At 47.4% G+C, this 12419-nt stretch overlaps 1 protein-coding gene across 2 annotated transcripts in view; it reads left to right on the forward strand.

The window, feature by feature from the left end:
* The window catches only part of srpk1b (SRSF protein kinase 1b), a 63342-nt gene that overhangs the window by 42616 nt on the left and 8307 nt on the right, over positions 1-12419 (forward strand). For both annotated transcript variants that reach the window (XM_079508805.1, XM_079508806.1), the window contains 6 exons: positions 2374-2399; positions 3199-3406; positions 5380-5697; positions 5793-5996; positions 6525-6616; positions 7555-7662. In XM_079508805.1, coding sequence (XP_079364931.1) covers positions 2374-2399; positions 3199-3406; positions 5380-5697; positions 5793-5996; positions 6525-6616; positions 7555-7662 — 956 coding nt within the window. The remainder of the gene's footprint in view (positions 1-2373; positions 2400-3198; positions 3407-5379; positions 5698-5792; positions 5997-6524; positions 6617-7554; positions 7663-12419) is intronic.

The raw sequence follows: 12419 nt of genomic DNA on the forward strand, positions 1-12419 counted from the left end.
CCGCCAACTCCCATCTGAAAATATGGGGGTCGGTTGCTGTACTTTATACCTCAGAGGTATAAAGTACAGCAGCCTTCCTAAAACAGAAAGATTGGGTAAGACTGACGTTATGTATCTTTCAGGACCTTTCACTGCTTTGTCTCAACCATTACTCTATGGCTCTGGTCTCAGCCAGAATGTGTAATGTTGCCTCTACTGTTGGAGCAGCCATAAACTACACAGGTTCATCCTGATGTTCTGGGCATCTTTGTAATGTTAGTGTTAGTAAAAAGCAGGTAAAAGAGTAACGTTTGAGGCAGACTAACATCAGTCACTCTACAGTTCACTGTAGTAGAAGGAGGTGCAGGGAAACCGCATATATGTCGGCTCCGCCTACAGGAAATACGTTGCCTGCGACCATGAGACCCGTTTCTGAATCGGTCTATAGGAGGGACTATAGAGGGTATTGCGCGTGACATCATCATCAAAACCCGGAAGTTATGCAGGAATGCCTAATGAGTGGCAAAAAACTACTTTCTGGCCTTGACAGCCCATACATCCACACAGAAAAGTCATATCTGATTGCATTAAACAACATTAAACAATGTTAAACTCACTTTTCCTGTTGCTTTGCCACTCGATGTGCCGTTCACTTTAAGCATGCATACCTTCTATAGCCCCTCAAGAAAACACGTTATTATATGGACTAACTATGGAGATGAGAGGTTTCTGCCCAACAGAAACATTATAATATTATGCTGAAAAGCTTTTGCAGAGCTGGATTTAAAAATCCACGTTTCTGCTGAGAGGGAGAGAGATAAGGGCACCTTGACTGAGTCACTGCTGGGTCTGTTATCACTTTCTGGGCATGGTGTTTTACGCATTATGTAATACTCAAGCTATTGAAAAAATAGCAGATCTACAAGCTCATAGTGCGGCACAGAGTGCCGCACTATGAGCTGAAAATGACATGAAAATGTTTGAGAACGACTGACATAGAAACATGATTTTCTTTTTAAGAAAACTGTCAGGATTTAGAAGACATTTGTAGAATCGTCCTCGGGTCTAAATGCACACACACAGAGGAGCATGTGACCTTGCTGTGCCCGATGCACAGTGACTAGTTTACTAGTCGACTAGTAAACACTAGTCGACCTTGTTGGTACTAGTTGACTAGTTGATAAGAAAAAAATAAAGTTTATTTTTTTATTTTTTTCCCCGATTTGGTAGGCCTCAAGATCAGGTAGATTATAGTTATAGTCACCATGTACACAGTTTTTAAATGTACAAATATGTATTTCCAAAATACATAATAGGTAGTTAAACAACTAGTCGACTAGTAAATTAGTCAACTAGTAAAACATACTAGAAGTGAAAGCCCTACTGCTGTCTGTCGGCACCGAAAGCTCTCATTCCATTCTTCAAACTTTGTGTGTTTTTCATAAACTAACGCCCTAACTAGATCATACTATTACAGTGTCACACTAGAGCATCACAACTCCACAAAGCTCCAGTCACATGTTCAGCTTGTAGATCTGCTCCTTTTGCTGTTTTCTTTAGACCTGAGGACGATTCTATAAATGTCTTCTGAATCATGACAGTTTTCTGAGAAACCCTATGTTTCTATGTCAGTCGTTCTCAAACTATTTCATGTTAAGGACCCCCAGAATTATATGTAATTGGCCGCCGACCCCCATCTGAAAATATGTTGTTCCAGGGACCCCCCCCCCCCCCAGAAGCAAAGATTTGAGTTAAAAACGTTTGCTCTGAAAGAATATATATTGAAAGATTTGCGCCACATTTTCACGATTTAAAAAAAATCACACCTGTGTGAACTGAGTGGTGCAACTCCCCTCTCCCCTCCCCCTGCCTCTCTCTCTCTCTCTCTGTAATTAGCAGGCAACAGTGAAACACTATCTCTCTCTCTCTCTGTTTCTGGCACAACAGCGCCACTTTTGCCCCTACTGGTACTCTAAACATAGTCACATAGGTTAGGACGGACATTGCTGTTCCTTGGAGTGGTTGCACCACTCAAAAATAGCAGACCTACAAGCTCGTAGCGCGGCACTATTTTTGAGTGGTGCAACCACTCCAAGGAACAGCAATGTCCGTCCTAACCAGCTTGTAGATCTGCTATTTTTCAATAGCTAAAGTATAACGTAATGCTTAAAACACCAAAAGGGGTTCCCGCCCAAAATGGGTTAATTTGAATCGTGACTGTTTTTGGACAGATGATATTAGCACAGCTGGCTGTGATTGGTCTCTGAGCAGAATATTAATTCCAGAGAGAGAGAGAGAGAGGTGGGTGTATTGTTTGTGTTGCTCTGATGATGAATGTGGAAAAAATGGTATAATTCTCTGATGTTCATATTTCTCTTCTTGTCTCCTTTACAGTGAGCACGGCACCGACACCCAAACCAGTAAGTCTGGACGTCGTACTTACATCTACTGAAGAAAAAAAAACAAAAAACGATCTATCTGAGGCAGCATATATACCACCAAAATATGTCTGTACCAGTGATTTCGTCGACTAAAACCAAGGCGAAAAATGTCCGCCGACTACCTTTTTTTCACTGACAAACTACATGGAAACTAACTGAAAACTAAGCTATGATGACTAAAACTAAGACTAAATATGTTGACAATTTCGTCAACATATTAAAAAACTAGAGTAAAATGTTAGGAAGTCATTTTACACTTGGTTGCATGCTGAAAATAGCAGATCTACAAGCTTTAGATTTAGTCGACTAAAATCGCATGACACTTAGTCGACTAAAACTAGACTAACTAAATGTGACTAAAAACTAAATGGAAACTATTCAAGAGACTATGACTGAAACTAAAATAGAAATTTGCTGCCAATAACATCACTGGTCTGTACATTTAACTAATTTGGCAGCATTAACATTAGCTTTTTGCAAGACGACAAAAGCTAAGTTCTATTTCATACCTACTGACCGCCAGAGGGCGGTGTTTTCAACACCTGGATATACATCGCGCGCGCGTGCGCAGAGGTCGAATAGTAATATCAACAATGTCACTCGTGACCCCCTGTGGCCGTGAGCCACCGATATAGGTGCCCAGTTCACAGGGTTCATCCTCATGAAATCTTTTCGTCGGGATTCCGAGTGACAATGAACTCTGGCGGTCATCCGGTATTCATAGAACCTTAGTTATATACATAACTTTCGTTTCCCCCCCCCCCCCCCCGCCCCGCAGGCGGCCAAGATGTCGAAGAACAAGAAGAAGAAGCTGAAGAAGAAGCAGAAGAAACAGGCGGAGCTGCTAGAGAAGAGGATGGAGGAGGAGGAGGGGGAGGGGGAGGAGGAGGAGGACCAGGAGATGACCACGGACGACCGCGCCCCCTCGTCGACGGCCCCCGCCGCGGCGCTGTCCGCGTCCGCTACGCTGCAGGACGTCGCCGCAGGTTGGAACCCTAGCCCGTATTTAACCCATTTAGACCCGATCTGGACGATTCTTAAAAAATATGTCTTCTAAATCCTAACAGTTTTCTGATAAACCCTATGTTTCTATGTCAGTGGTGCTCAACCCTATGTTTCTATGTCAGTGGTGCTCAACCCTATGTTTCTATGTCAGTGGTGCTCAACCCTATGTTTCGATGTCAGTGGTGCTCAACCCTATGTTTCTATGTCAGTGGTGCTCAACCCTATGTTTCTATGTCAGTGGTGCTCAACCCTATGTTTCTATGTCAGTGGTGCTCAACCCTATGTTTCTATGTCAGTGGTGCTCAACCCTATGCTTTATATGTCAGTGGTGCTCAACCTTTTCCACGTCAAGGACCCCCAGAATTATCTGTATTTGGCCGCGGATTCCCCATCTGAAAATATGTTGTTCCAGGCAGGGCAGGAATTTCACGGCGGCCACGGCGGCCATGGCCGTCGTTGCCCCTCTCTTTGGCCGTGTGCCCCTCGAAAAAGTATATGCCCATACGGCCACAGTGGCCGTGGTGCCCCGACCGGCGCCCACAGAAGTTCATTTTACCGTTTATCGCAATTTTCCAGTCATTACGGTAACCAATGTTCCCCTCACGTCCCGCGCAGAACAAATTTGTGTTGTAGTTGTGTTGCCATTTGCAAAGTGGTTTGATTATTTTGCGGTACTTTGCCTTAATAACTACCCCCGCTGCCGCTGGTCGTCATGACGCGCGCATACACACACACACACACACACACACACACCCGCACGCCTCCTCCTCCGCGCCACACATACACGCACTGACAGAGTAAACAGAGGGCATTTAGCCCACACGCTGCCTACTAGTGTAGCTAATCTAGCTATCCGGTCAAACTGCAACTATCACTCAAAACAAAACAATGTTTCCTACAGTTGCGACAGTGTGGCGGTCCTACGTCACATGTATTAACGTTGGTCGGACATGGTCCAGCTGATTTCCTTTTGTCTAATGCGAAACAGCGTGGCTGTCCATACAAGGAGGAGATCTACCGAATCTATCTAGCCCACCAAAACAAACATAAATGTACTTTTGCGTCGCATTATGGATAGCGACAGAAAGACACCATGGATATAATTAAACAATTGTTCCCCTGTGCACAGCACACACTGTCTCCAGGTAAGAACAAAAAACTGATTTGAAGCTGCACTTTCACTTTGTGTTGACTTACTGCAGAGTCCTCAGTCCTGCAGCGGTGCAGCCCCACAATGGAGAAATTATCTTATCTGTCACTAACCTCTCTACAATGCCATGTTATTCAATATATTAGTTTAGCACAAAATATAGGCTTTTCTAAACCAAGCCCTTATTCAAAAGTTATGTAGGCTGTCATTGTATTTTATGTGAATTAACTCAGTTTAACCCAATGATCCTCAGCCATTTAAATTTCAAGGACCCCCAAATTAAATTTATATTAATTAGCCTAGGGTGACAGCCTGACAGGGTCCTAGGCCATTTCATTATGATTTTCATCTCTGGACTGGGTCCCCAAAACATGTTTACAATATTTTACAACAGTAGCTACTTATATTTTGTTATTTAAAGCTGTGATTATTTATTTAAGAAGCACTGTTCTGAACCAATGTTCATCGGAAAATCATTTTTTAATTGATGGCCTTCATGCCCTGGCACTTGGCCTTGTGCCCTTAAAAAGTTGACCACACTAAAGGCCAAGTGGCCTTGCCCCTAAAAGGATGAAATTCCAGGCCTGGTTCCAGGGACCCCTCAGAAGCAAAGATATGAGTCAAAAACTCGTAGCGCGCCTACAAGCTTGTAGATCTGATATTTTTCAATAGCTAAAGCATAACATAATGCTAACACCAAAAGAGGTTCCCGCCCAAAATGGGTTAATCGTTGACTTAAATTTGTAACGATGACATCCCTATATGTACAACCATGCTCACTGGTCCTCCCCCCCTCCTTTAAAGACCCCCCGATACCCACGGACCCTCCCCAGCAGAGGCTGGAGGAACAACCACAACAGAAGGAGAACACGGAGGAGAAGGAGGAGGAGGAGGAGGTGTCGGAGGACAGCAGGATGGAGGTGAACTGCAACGGCCACGTCTCCCCCAGCAGACCACCGGGAGGAGGCCAGGAGGAGGAGAGCCAGGCTGGGACCACCACCACACAGGGGGACCCTGGCCCCGGGACCCCCACCACCCCCCAGAGGGACACAGAGGACCAGCACAATGCCAACCTGCAGGGGGAAGACGGTGCCAACCAGAGCCACCAGGAGGCTCCACAGAGTAATGACGCTGTGTCCATTAGGACAGGTTTTTTTGTTGACTCTTAATTCATGGTTAATGGGATGACTTGACTTGTCCGGTTGCCCCTTTGCCAGGTTTAGTCCCGGGCAGCGCCCCAGACTGCCAGACCACCTGCAACGGGACACCCGGCGAGGACCCCGAGGACCACCACCCACCTCCTGGGGAGGAGGGGGAGGAGGAGAAGGAGGAGACAAAGGAGGAGACGAAGGAGGAGGAGGCCATGGACATGGACGGAGATGGGAGCAGAGGAGGTGCTGAAGACCAGGAGAGGCCCAGTGGTGAGTGACCAGAAAGGGAGCGATGGATGGATGTTCACTGCTATTGAATTTGGGGGAATTTAACACATTTCAGTGACGTCTATAATAACTCAATTAGACGGGTTTTTTTTTTAGATTAGATTCAATTTATTGTCACTGCACATAGTACTAGTAAAAATGCCCTAGTGAATGCCCTAGTGAATGCCCTAGTGCGCATCTCTGTTTGATGACATTGCGTAGAGTGGTCCTAATGGTTCTAAAAGAGGTGGCTGAAATGTGCCTGAATAATGTGTTTTATATTAACTGTACAATATGTGAGGACATCGAGGGCCTGAATAATGTGTTTTATATTAACTGTACAATATGTGAGGACATCGAGGGCCTGAATAATGTGTTTTATATTAACTGTACAATATGTGAGGACATTGAGGGCCTGAATAATGTGTTTTATATTAACTGTACAATATGTGAGGACATTGAGGGCCTGAATAATGTGTTTTATATTAACTGTACCTGTCTGTCTGTCTGTCTGTCTGTCTGTCTCATCAGATTCGGGCAGCCTGCTGGTGAATCCCCTGGATCCTCTCAATGCTGACAAACTGCAGGTCAAGATTGCTGACCTGGGCAATGCCTGCTGGGTGGTGAGTAGAACTGGGGGGGGGGGGGGGTGACCTGGGCAATGCCTGGGGGGGGGGGGGGGGGGTGACCTGGGCAATGCCTGCTGGGTGGTGAGTAGTAGTTTTAATGTGACGCGTACGCTTCCCGACGATGCCATGCAAGCATTTGACGAGAGACCTTTTTAGTTTCGTTTTCAGCTTGTACGTAGGTCTGCTATTTTTGAAAAATCGAGGGTCCCTGGAACAACATATTTCAGATGGGGGTCGGAGGCCAAATACAGATCATTCTAGGGATCCTTGACATTAAAATGTTTGACAAATAGATGCAGATGGATCACAACAACATGCTTGTCTTGCTGCACACTAGTGAAGGGCATTTATACAGAACATGTGGTTAGTCTAGCCTGGTGAAACCACTCCCCCTGCTGGACAACATTTATACAGAACATGTGGTTAGTCTAGCCTGGTGAAACCACTCCCCCTGCTGGACAACATTTATACAGAACATGTGGTTAGTCTAGCCTGGGGAAACCACTCCCCCTGCTGGACAACATTTATACAGAACATGTGGTTAGTCAGGGGTTTCATGTCAAAGACCCCCAAGTGAATGTGTTTGGCCAGGGACCCCCAAGTGAATGTGTTTGGCCAGGGACCCCCAAGTGAATGTGTTTGGCCAGGGACCCCCATCTGGGAGCCCATATGTGACTGGGTCCAATGCTTTGTGCCACAAGGAGGCATTGGTCATTTTTCAGTTATTTTATGACATTTTATTCTAAAGACTATGCCTAGAACTATATCAAAATGTTGCTGTCTTAGAATGAACACTGGTCTGATTGGACGCTCTCCCTCCCTTGTCTGGTCTGATTGGACGCTCTCCCTCCCTTGTCTCGTCTGATTGGACGCTCTCCCTCCCCTGTCTCGTGTGATTGGACGCTCTCCCTCCCCTTGTCTGGTCCAATCAGCACAAGCACTTTACAGACGACATCCAGACTCGACAGTATCGCTCTCTGGAGGTCCTGATGGGAGCCGGTTACAGCACGCCCGCTGACATCTGGAGCACTGCGTGCATGGTACACACACACACACACGCGCACACGCACACATCTAGGTTACAGCACGCCCGCTGACATCTGGAGCACTGCATGCATGGTACACACACACACACACACACACACACACACACACACACACACACACACACACACACACACACACACACACACACGCACACTAGGGCATTCACTTCTAGTGATTTTTACTAGTTGACTAGTTGCCTGGTTTACTAGTCGACTAGTCGTTTAACTACTTATACTTACTTAAAAATTAATAATTAATAATAAAAAAATAAAAAATTATAATCTTTGTGTACTGTGTGTTCGGTGGGTTGGTTGGTTGAAAACGGTGTGCGTGCATTGTGGAGCAGCACCCAGCCTAAGTTTAAAACGGTGTGCGTGCATTGTGGAGCAGCACCCAGCCTAAGTTTTTCACAATGCATGCACTGTATGTGACAAACATCTTGAATTAAGACGCAGAGAGGAGTTCTAGGTAACAACAATGCCACTTGTATTTTTAATACTGCAACTTCAATGCTTTACAGCAACCCACACAATGTAGTATCATCAATATTTCAAACGAAAACAAAAAATGTTTAATAAGATAAGCCATTAACAGAGTCCTGCCGCTCACCAGGGCACATTTAGCGCAGCAGCCAGGTTGCCATGACAACGATACAAAGACACTCGCACGTGAGTACTGAGAACTCAACGTCTCAAACAACATTTCAGATGGCTCAAACAAACCGGATCAATTTCAGCTGCTGCTACAATAATAACAACAAATTAAAACTGGACTCACCAAATAGTTGTCTCACGGCCTCATGAAACAAAACAAACAATAAATCCACCTGTTGGTCTGTGACATCTGTCAAAAAGGCTAATCTACTCGCTGTCGCTATCACGGACACTGATGCCGTCCTCCTCTGTCTCCTCTTTAATTATTGTCACCGGGCCGTCTCTCTGGGCCGGGCCGTCTGGACCGGGCCGTCTCTCTGGTTTGCATTGAGGAAGATTAGTGTATTAACGTGGGAAGGATGCAGACTTGAACGCTGCCGAGTGACTGTGTTCCCTGCCAGGGAAAATACATGTTCGCTGGGAGTGCTGGTTGCTGGAATCGGTCCTGTGCATCCAAGGTGGCTGGGAAAATGTTGACAGAGGTCCATTGCCAAATTCATGCTGCTTGCGTTGTCATGAACAGTGGAAAAGACACTCAAGTTCCACTCCTTTATGGTTTCTGTCAGCTTTTCGGCAATATTTATAGCAGTGTGTCTCTCGGTCATGTTGTCTGTTAGCAGCACTCTTGATTTGATGTCCCATGGGTCTGTGATGTAGTGAGCGTTCACTGTAATATAAGGATCCATAGTGCAAGATGTCCACAGGTCGGTAGTGAGAGAGACACTTTTACCTTCGATCTCCTTGGCAATGTTGCCTCTCAAAGTTTTGTACTGCCTGTTGATGGTCTTCCAGACTGTAGTATGACACGGGATTGTATAGTTTGGCTCGAAAAACTTTATTAATTCCATGAAGCCTTCTCCATGAAGAGCAGCGATTGGTCGGCAATCTTTGACAATAAAGTTGATAAGTAATTCTGTTATCTTCTTTCTTCTCTTGTCTGTGAGTGGGCGTTGGGAATAATCTCCCACACACACACACACACACACACACACACACACACACACACACACACACACACACAGGCCGGCGGTGGCTCAGGGGTAGAGTGGCTGGATGGAAACCGCAAGGTTGCCAGTTCAACTGGCGTGGAGACCAGCGCCCGCTGGCGTGGAGACCAGCGCCCGCTGGGCGTGGAGACCAGCGCCCGCTGGGCGTGGAGACCAGCGCCCGCTGGGCGTGGAGACCAGCGCCCGCTGGGCGTGGAGACCAGCGCCCGCTGGGCGTGGAGACCAGCGCCCGCTGGGCGTGGAGACCAGCGCCCGCTGGGCGTGGAGACCAGCGCCCGCTGGGCGTGGAGACCAGCGCCCGCTGGCGTCGATGCCCCGTCAACTGCTCTGCGCGTCCAAAACAATCTTTTACAAACTTTCTCTCGTGAGGGAAAATGATCCTCACAGAAAGTGTCAACAACAAAATTGTCAAGATTGTCAGATGATCTGAACCGCGCGCGCACGCGCACGCGCACGCGCACGCACACACACACACACACACACAATATGGCCTCTGTACTCATGCATAGGGTTAGAGTTTCGTAGGAACTACAACACTGCTTCTTCCAAGACGCCATTCACTGCAGACGCCACAAACATTTTATCTCTCTCTCTCAGCCAGGGGTCGGTGTCGCAGAGCAAACTCCCACACACACACACACACACACACACACACACACCGTGGAGATCAGTCGTCTTGTCCGCAGGGGGCAGCAGGAGGCGGTTGACCTTCAGACTCCATCTATCTAACCATCAAACATCTCAGGAATGTTGAAGCGTCATTACTTAAAGACGCTACATCGCACACTTTCAGACAAAGGGAACAGGGAACAACACATGGCATGTGTAGTACCTCCCTCTGCCAGCAGAGTTGGACGCAGTAAGGTTTTCTCCGCATTACGTCTGTGTGTCTGTTAACAGGTTACCTCCTCCAACAGTAATGATCAGATTGTGGGGTGTGGCTTAGTCCAGTTGGATCTGTCATGATTATATCAGACAGAGTGAGATGGGATTTTTCCCTCTGTAGTCTGGACTCTGGACAGATCATTCTGAACATCCATCTATTCTATCCAACCATCCATTTTCAACCGCTTATCCGTAGTCGTGTGGTCGGGGGCAACAACTCCAGAGTATAAACAGAGCAACTAACTTCAATTCAATTACATTTGAATAAATTGCTGCTACTTATTGAATGCAAGAACATTGAAATACTGCTGTCAACTTTCAAAAGTATAAAGCTAACGTCTCCTACGCTATAGAGCCTCGCAGTCCCGCCCCCTACCAGGGCCCAGGAAATGATTCTCCGTTCATTTTCCTCATAGACTTTTCAGAAAGTATTTATTTAAAGACGTTTACGCCACGGACAAAGCCAACTCTTGTCGTGACAAATCATCACAACAAACACAATTTTTCGGGCCAAACAAAGAATTAAAGTAGAAAAAACGGCAGGTTACACCACTTTTTTTGTTGTTTTTCTTCTATGTAATTATTTTTTTGGTCCAAAATATTGTGTGTGTTGTCATGATTCGAGTTGGCTTCGTACGCCGCTTAAAAGGTCTTTAAATAAATACTTTTTGAAATGTCTATGAGGAAATGCATTGGGATGCATTTCCTGGGCCTGGCGTCGTCATGAAAAGGGGCGGGACTGGGCCTGGCGTCATCATGAAAGGGGGCGGGACTGGGCCTGGCGTCATCATGAAAGGGGGCGGGACTGCGGCGCTCTATATGGATGTATCTTTTTATTGTTTCACAAGATAGTTTTACCCAACATGTTAATGTAACACAGCCCTGTTTACACATTTAATTTAATTCCTATTTATTTGTACATGCATTGTTTTATTTTGATTGTCTTGTTCCACTTTTGCTTTGGCAATGTAAACGTATGTTTTCTCCTTTGAATTTGATTTAATTGAATTGAGCTCCAGACTTTAGTACCATTAGTAACTTCCCCCTGGGGGATCCTGGGACGTTCCAAGGCCAGTGAGTCCATGTGATTCTGCCTCCCAGTGGCGTCTCCCTATAGGGAGAGGGAGACGCCCGAGAGGCATCCTGACCAGATGCCCCGGGGTCTCCTCCCAGTGGGACGTGCGTCGAGGACCTCCCTATAGGGAGACGCCCGAGAGGCATCCTAACCAGATGGTCTCCTCCCAGTGGGACGTGCGTCGAGGACCTCCCTATAGGGAGACGCCCGAGAGGCATCCTAACCAGATGGTCTCCTCCCAGTGGGACGTGCGTCGAGGACCTCCCTATAGGGAGACGCCCGAGAGGCATCCTAACCAGATGGTCTCCTCCCAGTGGGACGTGCGTCGAGGACCTCCCTATAGGGAGACGCCCGAGAGGCATCCTAACCAGATGGTCTCCTCCCAGTGGGACGTGCGTCGAGGACCTCCCTATAGGGAGACGCCCGAGAGGCATCCTAACCAGATGGTCTCCTCCCAGTGGGACGTGCGTCGAGGACCTCCCTATAGGGAGACGCCCGAGAGGCATCCTAACCAGATGGTCTCCTCCCAGTGGGACGTGCGTCGAGGACCTCCCTATAGGGAGACGCCCGAGAGGCATCCTAACCAGATGGTCTCCTCCCAGTGGGACGTGCGTCGAGGACCTCCCTATAGGGAGACGCTCGAGAGGCATCCTAACCAGATGGTCTCCTCCCAGTGGGACGTGCGTCGAGGACCTCCCTATAGGGAGACGCCCGAGAGGCATCCTAACCAGATGGTCTCCTCCCAGTGGGACGTGCGTCGAGGACCTCCCTATAGGGAGACGCCCGAGAGGCATCCTAACCAGATGGTCTCCTCCCAGTGGGACGTGCGTCGAGGACCTCCCTATAGGGAGACGCCCGAGAGGCATCCTGACCAGATGGTCTCCTCCCAGTGGGACGTGCGTCGAGGACCTCCCTATAGGGAGACTCCCGAGAGGCATCCTGACCAGATGCCCGAACCACCTCAGCTGACTCCTTTCCAGGCGAAGGAGCAGCGGTTCTACTCCGAGTCTCTCTCGTGTGACTGAACTTCTCACCCTATCTCTAAGGGAGATGCCAGCCACCCGTCGAAGAAAACTCATTTCGGCCGCTTGTATTCGTGACCTTATTCTTTCGGTCATGACCCACACTTC

The sequence above is a fragment of the Electrona antarctica genome (assembly GCF_951216825.1).
Source record: "Electrona antarctica genome assembly, chromosome: 8".
Classification (NCBI taxonomy): Eukaryota; Metazoa; Chordata; class Actinopteri; order Myctophiformes; family Myctophidae; genus Electrona; species Electrona antarctica.